This window comes from Nannospalax galili, unplaced genomic scaffold (assembly GCF_000622305.1).
Source record: "Nannospalax galili isolate Female #2095 unplaced genomic scaffold, S.galili_v1.0 scaffold185, whole genome shotgun sequence".
Taxonomy (NCBI): Eukaryota; Metazoa; Chordata; class Mammalia; order Rodentia; family Spalacidae; genus Nannospalax; species Nannospalax galili.
Genome location: NW_008355474.1, coordinates 2,149,924 through 2,165,682, shown reverse-complemented (window position 1 = coordinate 2,165,682; position 15,759 = coordinate 2,149,924). Strand labels below are relative to the sequence as shown.

Below are 15,759 nucleotides of genomic sequence, written 5' to 3'. Positions count from 1 at the left end.
GAATTTCAGTGAGGGGGCAATGGGGAAGGAGGTATGAAGATGATTAAGATGTTCTGTACAAAATACACAAAAATTCAATAAAAATTTTTTTAATTGGCGAACTTTTCAAAATACAGTATTTTTCTTTTTAAAAAAACTGGGCATGAGAGCACACACCTATAATCCCAGCATTTGATAGATGGAAGCAGGTGGATCAAGACTTCAAGGTGATCTTTGACTACATAGTAAGTTCCAGATCAGCTTGGGCTACATGAGATCCTGTCAAGAAAGAAAAGAGAGAAGGAAGAGAGGGAGGGAAAGAGGAAGGAAGAAAGAAGAAAGGGAGGAAAGTTGATGTAACGAGGCAATGGTGTTTGCTGGGTTCTGGTAAATTAAGATTTTGCTTTTGATATTACAGAATTTAATTATAGTATTGCTTTTAAAAATATTTTTATTTGTGTGTATATGTATGTATGTATGTAATACAGGGACTTATGGAGGTCAAGAGGCATGTATGTATGTATGTATGTATATATGTGAACACAGGGACCCATGGAGGCCAAGAGGCATTGGATCCCTCAGGAGCTAGACTTACAGCGGCAGTGGTGACCCACACAACATGGTTGCTGGGACTTGAACTAGGGTCTTCTAGAAGAGCAACAAGCGCTCTTAGCCACTGAACCGTCTCTCCAGCCCAGTAATGGATTTTAAAATGTTAGAGCCGGGAGTGGTGGCACACACCTTTAATCCCAACACTCGGGAGGCAAGAGGCAGGCGGATCTCTGTGAGTTCAAGGCCAGTCTGGTCTACATAGTGAGTTATAGGACAGCTGGAGCTACAGGGAGACCCTGTCTCAAAAAGACAAAAAAAAAGAAAAAAACCAAAACCCCACAATGTTAGGATATGTTGAATCTCTCTGTTAAAATGGCTTCTTGGAAATATCCTCTTAGAAAATTCTAGATTCTGTGAGAAAGAGCTGATCTCCTTAAAGGGAAGAAGTCTAGATAGGCTGACTAGATCCCAGTGGATGAACTTGCACTGAGGGACATCTGGGGACACTAACTTTACATGATAGGCCTTAACATAAATGAAAGAATGTATGAACTCCAGTGGGGGGCCTCTGGGAGGGTGCCAAAGGGGAAGGGGGTGTAAAGATGATTTTCTGTTTGAAATACACAAAAATTCAATAAAAAATTTTAAAATAAATATTTAAAAAGAAAAAGAAAATTCTGGATTCTATAGAAGAAATGGCTGGCTTCTAATTTGTTACTCTATAAGGCAAAGAACTGTTCTGTTTGAGGTTTTTCTAAGAGCTTTTCCATCCTTCTCTAGGACGTTAATATTCTTTCCCAAGGTTCTTTGTAAACGAGAGAGGCTGTTTGTCTTCAGCATTTCAGTAAGAGCATGTGAAATGCCCAATTAAATGCTCATGTTTAACTGGTGACTCAGTCTTCAGATATTTTTAGTCTAGTGAGTTTCTTTTGTGAACGCTGGTGGGTTAGTAGCCATTCCTGACATCTTAATGTGAAGTTCCCATTTTCTTTTGACTAGGAACTTGGAGGCCATCTTTTGAAACTTAAGGTGGTTGAGTGTGTAACCTTAACTTTGTAGAATACAGTTAAATAAGGCTGTTACCATTTGAGTGAGTTGCACATAAAAGGCAATTTCAAGGTCTGAATTTTGATGCAATTGAGAGCAACATTAACATAAATATATTTGGTTATCTATCAGTTCTGCTTCATCAAATTGTATGTGTATGACCTTGTATAGGACCTGATATATCAGAGATGTTAGACTAAGTAAGGGGTTTTGTTTTTTGTTTGTTTTTGTTTCTGAGACAAAGTCTCACTCTGTAGCCAAATCTGGCCTGACTCAAGATCCTACTGCCTCCACTGCAACTGGCCAGTAAGGGGTCTTTTTGGTTGTTGCTTATCACCTCCTAGCAACTTCCTGGCACCAGAACCTGCTTCAACCTCCCTGGGTGGCCCCAAGAGTCAGCAGAGGCGGTTATTGAAGGAGAACAGCTAGTTGTCCAGTGCTGACACTGGAAAATAAATGCCTCTTGGTGTCTTTTGAAGACTGAATTGGCCCTAATTGCTGTGGCTTCCTCATCACTTGGGGATTGAAGTGGTGGTCCAGAAAGAGGGTCTTTCAGAGCCCAGATCACATGTGTCTATGGCCCCAGAACTCTGAAGGAGGACACTGGAGCCATGTGGAGGTGTTCTGTGAGCTTCTGACTGAGATGCTTAGCTACCCAGAGGTGTTCAACTTCCCTGGAGTGGGAACAGAACCCAGGTTATCAGGGGTTGTTTGGTTCTCTGTAGAGGAGGCCGTGTTGTGAAATCTCTTGGACATGCATCTCTATGGTGATGAATAGCTCCAGCGGTGTAATGGCCATCTCAGAAGGGAATGAGAAGCTTTCTCCTAGCCATCTTGTGGGCTTATCACTCACTTCCTGTGGCATATAACAGCTCTGATTTCTTCTGTTAAATGACAAACAAAAGTGAGAAACTGGCTCTTCTTCCTGCTTTCTCTTCAGAGGTATCACATGTGCCTATACTAGGGCTGACCACCTTTTGGCCAATAAAAAGGCTGAAAGATCAGGATAACATGGAATAAAGATAAACCTTATTTTTATGGCACGTGTTATGGTTTTTTCACTGTCCCCCTAACACCTTCAGTCGCCAGAGGCCTCCAGAGGCCTCCTAGGTCAGGGTGGAAGGAGACATGGACTTCCCTGCAGAAGGAGGTCAGCATGAGGGGCAGTCTTTGCTTCAGCAAGAGAGTCCTTCAACCAGGCATGGTAAGGTGTTGGGGGTGGTGGAAGGAAGTTAGCATAGGGACAGGATTTTTTTTCAGAAAGAGTATCTCAGTGTGTCCCAGACCATGGTGGTCTGCAACTTGCTACCTAGCCTACAGTCCTGCTTCCATCTCCAGAGTACTGGATTACGGGTGTGTGCCACCATAGAAGATTCAGGAAGATTATGTTCTGGGATTAATTTAAAACTTGTTGGAAGAAGTTCAAGTAGATCATCAGCTAGCTATTTCTTTGTTGATGAGGCCTTTGTGTTCATGAAGGAAGTGTGTCTTTTGTGTGGTTTCTGTCTGTCAGATTATGAAGTTTACTGAGGACTGGAGAAATGGCTCTTGCAGAGGACCCAGGTTTGGTTCCCAGTACCCATCTAACAACTGTCTGTAACTCCAGTTCCAGGGGATCTGACGTGCTCTTCTAGACTCCATGGGCACTGCACACATATGGTATACTTAAATGCTGGCAAAACACTCATACACTTAAAATAAAAAATAATAATAATAGAGGCTGGAGAGATGGCTCAGTAGTTAAGAGCACTGGCTGCTCTTGGAGAGGACCCAAATTTGATTTCCATCACCCACATGGCAGCTGAACCATCTGTCTGTAACTCCAGTTCCAGGGGGATCTGATGCCCTCTTCTGACCTCCATGGGCATTGAATACACTGTTGTACTTACTTACATGTAGGCAATACACTCATGCACATAAAAATAAAAGTAATAAAATATTTTTTAAAATAAAAAGTTTACTGAGGTAAAAGGGAAGAGAATTTAGAACTGGTGGTGGTAATAACTAATATTCTGGAAAACATACTGGAGTAATATGAAAGTATTGGTACAAATGTCAGTTGAAAATATATAACTTAAAAAAAAAGAAAATATATAACTTTAATTTATTTGGAGAGATGACTCAGAGGTTAAGAGCATTGGCTGTTCTTGCAGAGGACCTGGGTTTGAATTCCAGCACCCACATGGTGGCTAACAACAGCCCATAATTCCAGTTCCAGGGGATATAACACTCTCTTCTGTCCTCCACCGGCACTGCACAACACCAGTGCACTTACATACACAAGCAGGCATAACACTCAAACACATAAAATAAAAATAAATTTTTAAAAATTTATTTGAAGAAAGAACAAAGGCCTTGAGGGTTTTAATTCTGTGAATTTTATTGTATATAGTCTAAGGCTGGAAAGCAGAAGCCGTGTTCTGTTACAAAGTACAGAGAGATTTTTTTCCTTTGCTCTTTAGCCAAGGACTGCAATTGTATCCCCAGAATCTCAGACATTTCAAACTGAAAGAGATCTTTGGTTCTTCTACTTCTACGAGGTCTTTAGGGCCCAAAGGCTAAGTGACTTTTTCAAGGTCACCAGGCAGGAAGAAGCAAAGCAGGCTGAAGGTCCTAAGTCTCAGAACCTCTCCTGCCTCTGGGCCTCCATCTTAAATGATGCTCTTGACCATGGGAGAGCAGGGAGAAGCGTGGGAGGCACAGCCCAGACCTTCTCACCAGGGGTAGAAATACCAGCCAAGCATGTCTTAGAGTCCAGCAGCAATGCTGATAGGTCCTTTAATGACCAGATGCGGGGCATTTGGCAGCATCCTGCATTCTTTTGGTAATGCAGAGATGACAAATGGAATACTAACTATCAGTTACAGCACCTAAATCCCACTCTTAAAGTAGCTTGAACTGGGCAAACCTAGAGTGGAAAGATCGACACAAGGTGCACAGGAAGTACAGCCCATTGGGACAGGAAATGGAGACAGGTGAGATAGGGAAATGTTGCCTTTTCTTCACACACCAGCCCACCAGTCCTTCTGTAACTTGTTTTCCATCTAGACTGCCTGAGGCTTGTTTCTATTGGATTTCATCTGCGGATAAAGGGGGAAGGGCACTCAAAATAGTTCAAGGCATTGAGTTTGGTACATCTTCCATCCAAGTATTAAGCAGGTCTGACCTGGCTTACGTTCCAAGATCAGAGGAGCTCAGGTATGTTCAGGGTGCTTTGGATATGGATCCTGAGTTTGGAATGTCTAGAAAAAATTGAGAACATTAATATTTACTGTCAGGTCAGACTTGCTAAAAAAGAACATGATAAATAAAATGTAAGATGAGTTAAAATGAATATGAGTTTTGTTCTAGAATTGCCTTCTAATTCCTAGCTTAATACCTAGATATATTGATAGGTGGGTAGGTACATAGGTAGATATTCATTGTACATACACGCATACACATACACACTCCTAAAATCCTACTCTTTTGGGGCTGGAGAGATGGCTTAGTTGGTAAGAGCACTGGCTGCTCTTGTAGAAGACCGATTCCTTGCTTAATTATTCTTATCTCCAAGTATCTTTTGTTTTTTGAGACAGAGTCTCACTATGTAGCCCTTGCTGGCTGGTACTTTCTCTATAGTCCAGACCAACCTTGAGAGATCCATCTACCTCTGGAGTGTTGTGATTAAAGGTGTGTACCACCATGTGTGGCCCTATCTCTAAATTTCTAAAGTATACAGAACCTTAACATAAACTTCTTTTCTCCCTGGTTATATGTAAACTGTACTTAATTGTTCTGCACAGTGCTAGGCATACAGTACATAGCTACTTAAGCTTTTTGAAATTTAAGGGTGCTATCCCTAGGAACATACAGCAGAACTAGCCTGCTGCTCAGGACCTCAGGATCAAGTCTTGGATCAAGGCTGTGTATTTGGGCCATAATAGTCATAAACCATTCATGGAATTGCCTGCCCAGAACTGAATTTTAAAACCTTGGCACTTTTCAAGGGTTGAGAAATTAATTTTTCACTGCATTTGCTATTTTAAAAAAGTTGTAGGAGGATACTATCACATCACTCAAGTCCCCTTATATAAAGTCCTATAGAGTTTTATAAGAATTCTATACCAGAAAGGCCTGTTTTCCACCAAGTGCATCTGGGAGTAAGAGCACTGTTAGCTCTTTCCAGTTTGGGCAATCATTGATCATTTCCCTTTCTCCTCTGACAGAAAATTCAGAGATAGTCTAGCTGTACCACATGCATAATTGTTGTGTATATTGATATATGTATTTTCTTTGTACTGTTTTTTTCCTTGTTTTTGTTAGTTGTTGTCTTAAAGCCAGCTGACCAGCATTCCTCCCTTCCTCCTTTTCTTCCTTCCTGTGGTGCCAAGTGTTGAATGCAGTGTTTTGTGAATTCTAAACACATGCTCTACCACTGAGCTCCATTCCTAGCCCTTAAAGCTTTTTCTAATAACAAAATATTTAAAGTTATTATGAATTTTTAAAACAAATAAAGTGAAAAAATGCTAGTACTCTTATGACTAGCAGTGTAAGCATCTTGCACCTAGCAATCAATGCCTCTAGCATCATGAAGATATAGGTATATAGTATTTCCTTATGTGTCACTAGAAATTATAGAGTAAAAGTTCCTAGAAATAACAGTGGTATAAACTCTTCTCTCACATAAAAGAAATCCTAGCTAGCTTAGGTCTGATATGGTGGCTCCTATAAATTCTTTCTAGTATGCTGTTTTATAATGGCCTCCTAGAGTTACCCCAAGATTGTTTCATGGCTCAAGATGCCTGTTGGAGTTGTAGCCATATTGTCTGTATTCCAGGGAGGCAGGAAAGGGAAAAGAGTAGGGTTGACTGCCTGCCTCTTAAGGAGCATTCCCAGAAATCAGACCTGAGCTTTCAGAATTGGACAGAATTTAGTTACATGGACTCACCTAGCTGCAAGGGAGCCGGGAATATGCCATTTTACTCAGTAATGCACATTCCCAAATATTGAAGCCATTTCAAATATTTTATGGACAGAGATTTAGACATAGACTTTAATAATTCATCAATAATGAGAACTATTATATCATATTATTCTATATGCTTTGACAGTTGGACTTTCCATACTTTTTAATGAATTTATGACTTGTGTATATACTGATATTATTAAATATTCAGTCAAACAGACTTATCCAAGGCTAGAAGAGATTTTAGATAGTTTTTTTTTTCTAAGGGATAGATATTCTGTAAGATAACTACAGGAACCATTCAGGTACCAAAAATGATGGGCTAGTGTAGTATGTCTTATCTGAAGGGACAGCTGCTGTCCAGCCCCATTCATTGTTGCCATGGGAGAATGCTAGCTGACCAAATTTTCAGTTGCTTTTTTTTTCAGAGAAAAACCAGAAATACAGATTTTTACCTTCATTCTGGTGTTTGGCAGCTAATAAAGTCAATTTTGTCAAAACATTAGGCAAAGCCAGACATGGTAGTTTGTGTCTGTAATCTTAGCACATGAGAGTCTGAGGCGGGGGAACTGCCAAGGGTTCAAGGCCAGTCTAGGATGTAGAGTGAGCTCCTGACACAAAAATTCAGCATCACAACCAGAGCCAGGCAGATATACTAGCCATGAGCTTAGATCTTGAGTCTGGTCTATGCCTTGTTTTCATCCTGCAGCTGAACCTTTGAGACTGGAGGGCTCAGATGGCCTGTGATGTGGCTGGAGACACTGTTCTATAGTCCCTACCTCACCACACTCTGGGCCCCTGTGGCTAATTTGTCTTGGAATATGAAGAGTTCATAAAAATTTGAAGTGGGGCAAGATCACTGAAAGTTAATTGAGTCTCTTCTTCAACTGGGTTTCATTGTGTTCTTAATCATTTTGGTGTGGTGAATCAGAAAAAAATGGGGCTTGAGTTCCATCTCTGCTTGTGTAGCTATGACTTTGGGTTAGTCTCCAATGTCTTGTATATGTGTGTTCCCATACCTCATTTCCTTGCTTGCTTCTTTCTCTGCCTTTCTGGCTTTCAAGTCACACAGTATGGTGGTTAGGAAGAGAGCCTCCAAAACCAGAAATGAAACTTGACTTTTCTGCCTATCAGCTGTGTAACTTTGGGGCAAGCCACTTAATATTCTCAGGCTTCAGTTTCCTCATCTGTAAAATGGGGTGATAACAGTATCTACCTCATAGGGTGTGGGAAGGATTAACTGAGTTCATATGCATGAAGCATGAAGAACATAGCTTCCCACATAAGCACTATCTGTCTCCATGTTTTCATCTTGGCTTCTTCTGCTGCTTTGAAATCCACAGATCTCTTAGTTCATTCCCCCAGAGGAATGGGGTCTCTGGCCCCTCATCTCATGGTGATCCCTTGTAATTCCTAGTGTGCTCAGCAGTCAGCCTTTGGAACCCTTGTCTAGACCTAGTCCTAGCAGGTGCAGCAGCCCCTACCTGTTGTTTTCAGCTCTATTCTGTTTCTAGACATTCTTTTTTAGCCAATCTGTGCCCTTTTACTTTCCTTGGCTCCCATTTTCCCTCAGCATTGCTATCTGTTTGGAAGAAAAGAGTTACCTGCTGTGCTTTCTCACTCTCAGCCTTCTCAGTTGTTTCATTGCCCACACAGAGATGATTCCTGCCCTCGTAGGCACTGCTGAAGATCATGTTGTGGAATAAAGGTTAAAAGCAAAACGAGTTTGCCATGGTCAGAAGAAACATGGTTGAAACGTTTTGTGGAAGCCAGTGAGAACCTTTGGTCTTGGTAGGGTCACAAGAGCTTCCCTCAGCACATTTGTGGAAACAGCCAAGAGCATGGCATACATGTCAATTCTAAAAAATCTTTTATTTTGGGGGGCTGAAGAGATAGCTCAGCCATTAAAAGCATGTACTACTTTTCCAGAGGACCCAAGTTCAGATCCCAGGACCCACATCAGGCAGTTCACAGCTGCCTGTAACTCCAGCTCTAGGTCATCCAAAGTCTCTGATCCCTGTAGGCATCTGCACTCGTGTGCACATACCACACATAAGCATACACGTAATTGCTTTTTAATTTTAAATGTATTTTTAGAATATTACAAAAAAGAACTGACCCGAAAGACTTTGAATACAGAGAAAGTAGACTCTGCTTATGTTTTAATTAAAATGGTTTCTTGGCAGGGTATGATGGCACATGCCTGTAATCCTAACACTTGGAGAAGCAGAAGCAGCAGGATTATCACAAGTTTAAGGCCAGTCAGTGCTACAAATCAAGACCCTGTCTCCAAAGAAAAAAAGATAAAAGAAAATAAAGGTTATCTTCTCATTCTTTAAAACCTTACCATCCAATCTTTTCAGCTTTTAGGTTAATTTGAATAAGAGATCGGACCTTATCGGCCCAACCGTACTTCAAGGAAAACCCATATTCTCTGTGAGAGGAATAAGTGATATAGGTATGTATTACTAAGACTCTCATTTTTGCTTCTCCTCTCTACCTACCCATGTGCTAGTAAGTAGTGAATAGCTGTGGGAAGGGAAGGACTTCTTTATTTTTCCGTTCAATCAGAGTTATTACTAGGTTTAACCAGTAAGGCAACAGGTAAAGCACTTGCAAATCTCTGTTCTCTCTCCAGCAAGGAGGACAGGGAAGAACTTAATTTCCATTTTACTAGGACATAATCAGAGAAACTTTAGAATTTCTGGTTAGTTTTTGGTTTCTGTTTTTGTTTTGAGACCGGGTTTCACTGTGTAGACCAGCCTGGCCTGGAACTCATGATCCTTAGCTGCAGGAATTCTGGGATTACAGACATGCAATACCATGCCTGCCCCAATGGGTTTTGTTTTGTCTTTCACTTTTAGACTTAAAAATTGATACCAGGGGCTGGAGTGATGGCTCAGCGGTTAAGAACACTGACTACTCTTGCAGAGGACCTGGGTTCGATTCCCAGCACCCACATGGTGGCTACGAACTGTCCTTAACTCCAGTTCCAGGGGAATCCGAAACCCTCTTCTGACCTCTGCGGCATTGCACTCACAGGTGCACTCACATACATGCAGGCAATATACTTACACACATAAAATTAAAATAATAAATATTTTTTTTAAATTGATACCAATAAGCTGTCCTGCCTTGGGTGTTTGGTGTGGCTGGCAGAGGTGGTAAAACCTCTCGAGGCGAGGATTGAGAGCTGCAAGTGAAATCATTAAGCATGCTGTGTACATTTTTGGGCCACAGGTTCCTTAGAATCTTGTTAAAGCTGGGAACCTAAGCCAGGTGTGGCTGTACACGCCTATAATCCTAGCAGTCAAGAGAATGAGGTAAAAGGACAAGGAATTCAGGGTTGTCCTTGGCCACATGATGAGTTTGAATTCAGCTTGGCCTTTCTGAGACCACATCTCAAAACACACACACACACACACACACACACACACACACACACACATACACACTGCGAGCCTTCTTCTTCCCAGAAAACTATACACACATATACATAAGCTTTTTAATACGATTTCTGGAGGTTCCTGGATTCTAGAATCCCATAGACCCACAGACCCCCATGTTGGAAATCCTCATTTTAGGTTTTTATGCATAGCCCTCAGTCAATGTGACTCCAGGAGTGAAGTGACTTTTTCACCAGAAGTCAAGTTTTAAGTAAACTCATGGCAAATGAAAGGATAATGCAGCCTAGAGTGTATTTTAAGGTCTCGCTTCAGTGCAAAATTGTGTCAGGAAGTTTTCATTTGTATATTTATTGAGACAGGGTCTCAAATATCCCTAGCTGATCTTGCATATGGCTATGTAGCCAAGGATGACCTTGATCTTTTAAAAAATATATTTAGTGTGCTTATGTATGGATGCACTCATGACACAGCATGTGTGTGGCGATCAGAGGACAGCTTGTGACTCAGCTCTCTCCTCCTACCATGTGGGTTCTAGGCATCAAATACTGGTCATCAGGCTTGGCTGTAAGTGCCTTTATCCACTGAGCCATCTTGCTAGCCCTCAGGAAATTTTTCAGAACTTTTCTTGATGATAGAAGGCTAGTTAAGGGACCAAGACCTTTGATCTTAGTTTCTCACCTAATTCAGGACCCCTGCTAGCGATTGCCCACAGTGTTTTGGGCCCTGTATTTGGGGGAATCACCTTGATTTTAGAATAGACTCTCTGAGGCTCTTCAAGATTTGCTGTAATCTTAGATTTCAGTCTGTTATACTCCAAATATATTTTAGAGATTTTTTTTCCCCTTCCCATTTCATCTCCATCATTGGCTACCATAGTTCTCATGATGACTGTTTTTAGCCTAGGCTACTTGAAAACATTCCAGGGGAAGCAGTTACCATGGCTACCTGGGCTATGAGAGTTACATTTTCTCCCTTTTGTTAGATTTCTAGTTCCCCCTTCACCACAACCACCCTATGTATTGAGCAGAGCAGCCTGTGCTACATAGTGTGACCCTGTCTCATATATGTATATGTATGTATATGTGTGTGTGTATATATGTTTATATGTATATGTATGTGTATATATACTTTTTTTAATGCAGAACAGTTATTTTTTTTTATTTATTTATTTATTTATTTATTTATTTATTTTTGAGACAAGGTCTTGTGGCTCAGGCCTTGAACTCCTGATCTTTCTGCCTCCACTTCTCAAGTGCTGGGATTACAGGTGTACACCACCATGCCTGGCTGGTTTCCCTAATTCTTAAGGTAGCAGCTGATGTTCTGTTGTTCTGTTGAGCAGCAAGGAAAACACTAAATTTTTGTCATTGTTGCCATTGATGTCTGGCTTTATGTATTTAGAGTTGTGTGTGTGTGTGTGTGTGTGTGTGTGTGTGTGTGTGTGTTGTATATAAGGAAAAGCTTACCTTAAAAGATGAAATATTGGGACTAGAAAGATGTTTCAGCAGTTAAGTGCATTGACTGCTTACAGAGGACCCAGGTTCAGTTCCCAGCACCCACATGGCTACTAACAACTGTCCGTAATGGGGATCTGACATCCTCTTCTGGCCTCTGCAGGCACTGTATGCACATGGTGCACTTACATACATGCAGGCAAAACACTCATACATATAAAATAAAATTTAAAAATTTTAAAGTCCCCTTCTAAAAAAACAGAAGATGAAATATTAGGAGAGTTTGGAGAAAATCAGATATGCATATATATTTTGTGTATTGCATTTTAAATTTTGGTCTAGTGGTTAAATTTGGTCTGTCCTTATGCCCCAGTTTTGAATTAATGACTATGGTCAGGTACCATCTGCAAGAAAAACATTTTTTTAATTGACTAGTTCCATTCACATTGCTTGAAAGCCTCAGCCAGGACCACCAAGATCTGGGCCAAGTCTGAATGGAACTCCAGCACCACAGACTCCCAGAGCAGAGAGCTGAGTTAGGCCAACATAGCTTTATCTCACCCTGCTCTGAAAATCGAGTAGTAGGGCTAGCAGGCAGTACAGCTTTACCTGATAGCACCTGCAATCCCACTTTGCTGTCCAAGACTGGAAACAACACAACACACACCTGGGCTCCAGGTGCAATTGAGTCTACAGAGAGTTTTAAGTGGCCTATTAACAGAAGTCAAGGTGCCACTGCCAGCCCTTTCTAACTGGCCTTATTTTCCCCACTCTAAAGAGCACACTATTACTGTACATTTTCCAATTTTCTCATCTTGCAAATGCTCAGGAGATTAAAGAACACAGTGCTTTGCTTAGTCAGTCAGCACTCAGAACTTTTTGTAATTGAGGAGTATTGCCTGGGCATCGGTGCTGTCAGGATCTGGTGGCAGTCTGTGTAAAGTACCCAGTGGGCATATATGGAGCATGCCTACAGTGGGTCATGCTGCTACAGTGAGGTGGGCTCCACCCCTCCATGTCATGTTTGTGAACCCAGACCTGTGCCTCTGTTCCCTAGATCAAGATGAATGCCATGCTGGAGACCCCTGAGCTCCCAGCTGTGTTTGACGGGGTGAAGCTGGCCGCAGTAGCTGCTGTGCTCTATGTGATCGTCCGCTGTTTGAACCTGAAGAGCCCCACTGCCCCGCCTGACCTCTACTTCCAAGACTCCGGCCTCTCCCGCTTTCTGCTCAAGTCCTGTCCTCTTCTGACCAAAGAGTGAGTAGACTACTCCAATGTCTGTATGCCCACCTGCTGTTCTGTTTGACTTTGTGTGATCTTCAAAGAACCTTCTCAGGCTAAAGATTCTGCTCAGTGGGAGAGCGCTTGCTTAGCATGCATGAGGTCCTGGGTTCTAGCCTTGTTTTGCAAAACAAGCGGAAAAAAAAAAAAAAAACCCTCTCATATTGTATCTATAAGGCATGGATGGAAAATGGCCTCCCTCATAGTGTTTAAATAACCACTGTCTCCATAGCCATCTGGTGTTTAAATCCTGATGGGTAGGAGAAAGAATCATATCTTTGTTGCTTGGAAACATCCTGTTCTCCACAGCATGGTTTCATCATCCATGACAAGGACTCTGCAGAAAACAGACATTTTTAGGTAACTAGGAAAACTTGGAGAATATTTTGGCACTCTAGAAAATGTCCTTTTGCCAATCCAGGGACAGAGAAGCCATCCTTACCCAGAGTCACAGAGAAGCACAAAGGCTGAGTCATGGAGTCCTCTCCATCTCCTGGATATTAAAATGTTTAGAGCATTAGCTAAGAGAACACAACGTGGAGGGAGTACCTCCAGTTCCAGTGGGCCACATCTGCATTGTGGAGGCAGGAGAGTGGGCATGCTTCTGAGAGAGGAAACTGTGGCTATGAAATGAAGGATAGCTGCATTCTGGGGTCCACAACCTGTTTCCAAGCCTTGCAGTGTTAAATTTCCCTCTGATAACCTTCTGATTAATGGGGCCTTCCTTCCAGACTCAACCAAGCTGGCCAGTGTGAGGTGACTGGTGTCTGCAATCAGGAAGCAGAGGGCCTGGGCTGAAATCACCCCTATAGTCTTACATCTGCCATTAGACTCTGTCTAAAAGGTTCCACAACCTCCCAGAATAGCATCACCACCCAGGGACCAACTATTCAAACACATGAGCCTATGGGGCACATGTCACATTTAAATTATAACATCAAGGTAATTTTATTAAAACCCTCTTAAGTTTATATGTGGACAAGTATAAATTTGTGCCCAACATTGGTTCCTAAGGAATTAGAGGAAGGGAGCCATGGGAAAGCTACTGTTGCCCAAGGTCTGGAAAAACATAAGATTTGATTCTGTACTAATTATTCAAAGTGCAAATAAAAGCTGCTTATGGCAGTTTACATCTTTTTCTTGTTTTTCTTTAAAAAAAATAACCCAAAGACATATGCTATAGTCTTCCTTTGCTTTCTTCCTTCCCTGGCTTATATTCCCAATGAGCCTATGGTATTGATCTGGTAATTTCTACTGAGATGACCCTCACCCACTTCCTGGTATGGTAGACTGCCCCTGTTCCATCCTTATGGTGCATCAACCTGAGCCAGCGTCAGCACAAAGCCCCTCCCTCCCACCCCCTCCAGTCAGTGACCAGTCCCCAGGCTTTCTCCTGGTGAGGCCTGGATTAGGAGGGTGTAGGAGGCCTAGGTCAAAAGCAGAGCTAATATTTGTTTAGGAATTAGCTATAGTTTGAAAAGGTGAGTGTGAAAAGACAAGTTCCCTAGAAAGAGTTTACTTCCAAGACTTCTCTCTTTGATTACAGGACCAGCCCTCTTAGAGCATGTTGGAACATTATTTAAGCAGCTAAATTCCAAACACACAAGTCCTCTCTGACTTGAACAGGAAAAATGATTATGAACAAAAGGATTTTTTTCTTCCTCCTTTTTTTGAGGGGGGGATTCTAATTCATCCACTTTATCTTCCAGCCTTGATATTCTGTTTTCCATTTCATTCATCCTATTGGTGAGGCTTTCTCCTGTTGTTTCTAACTGGCTTACTGAGTGTTTCATTTCCTTCTTCATTTCAGCCTGAATATTCTTCCCTGTAGCCCCAGATGTCCTGGAACTCACCATGTAGACCAGGCTGACCTTGAACTCACAGAGATCCATCTGCCTCTGCCTCCCAAGTGCTGGGATTAAAGGCGTGTGCCACCACTCCCGGCTCTTCCTCCTTTTTTAATCCAACCTCTTTCAGATTCAGATTCTGGTCTGTGTTCATGTGGTGTTAGCAAACCGTCTTAACACCCTCTCTTTTGTGTATATTCCTGCCTTTGATATTTGTTGAGCACCTCTCTGAGACATTCTGTCACCAAATCTTCTTAATGACTTGGAGGTCAAATTTATTTTTCCTGTAATTTTAAGGACTGGGAAGCTGGGCATGGCAGAGAGGATACCTGACCCAAACTGTGATGTGTCTGGAGTGGGCTCCCTTCTTATCCCTAGAGAGAGGTGGAGAGGAGTTTTCTCAGGGTATAGGTGAGAGCACAGAACAAGAAGAGGCCAGCCCAGAGGAGGGTCATTGACAGGACTGCCCCCCGCCAGGTGGCCTTTGAGTACTGCATGTCCTCTTTCTACTTCCATCACTGGTAGAAGCCACAGCCCTCTGATGTTTTTTCTGTGTATCATGTTTCCAGAATAGCCTCTACTGTGTTTGAAGCGAAGGGTAGGAAGTGGATGTTATGGATAAAATTGTCCTTTCCCTGGGACTTTGAAAATTTTTTCCTAGGAGGAAGCCTGTCTGCAGGCTCCACAAACACTGGTCTCGGTGGCAGGAAGCTTCAGGTATCTGATGCAGTGAGCTATCAGCATTGCCCTGTAGCCTGACTGCAGGCAGGGGCTTGTTATGACTCTCATGCAAATCCAGACATATCCTCTTGCTGTTCTGGGAGGGGAAACAAGTTGATTTGAGATCAGCATTCAACGCATGCTATAAGAGTAAGGATATTTTTTCCCTCCTAAACATTAAAATTAGCTTTTAAGACTGTTTTCAAATAATTGACTCAAAGATAAATCATAAATGAATCCTGTACAGTCTAGACTTTGCTTCAATGGCTAATGTGCCTCCAATTCACTTAGCAACAGGTCAATATTTACCTATTGAGTCTTTTTTTCCCCTCAAGCTATGTTTGCTTTTGGTGAAACAAGTAAAGCAAAGCTCAGTTAGGAACAATGAGAAGAGTCTAGATGGTGATAAGAATATCCATTTTCTTCAGAATAAAAAATATAATGCCTATTTATTTAAAAATTAGAAAACATCATCTACATAATTCTCCTAATTGATCAGGGTGATTCTCTCTCTCTCTCTCCCT

At 41.8% G+C, this 15,759-nt stretch overlaps 1 protein-coding gene across 2 annotated transcripts in view; it reads left to right on the top strand.

The window, feature by feature from the left end:
- The window catches only part of Abhd2 (abhydrolase domain containing 2), a 115,320-nt gene that overhangs the window by 15,156 nt on the left and 84,405 nt on the right, over positions 1 to 15,759 (top strand). Inside the window, exons 2-3 of one of the 2 annotated variants that reach the window (XM_008852837.3) lie at positions 8,890 to 8,984; positions 12,445 to 12,644. In XM_008852837.3, coding sequence (XP_008851059.1) covers positions 12,451 to 12,644 — 194 coding nt within the window. In that variant the 5' untranslated portion in view covers positions 8,890 to 8,984; positions 12,445 to 12,450. The remainder of the gene's footprint in view (positions 1 to 8,889; positions 8,985 to 12,444; positions 12,645 to 15,759) is intronic. The other variant, XM_008852836.3, reaches the window with a different exon arrangement.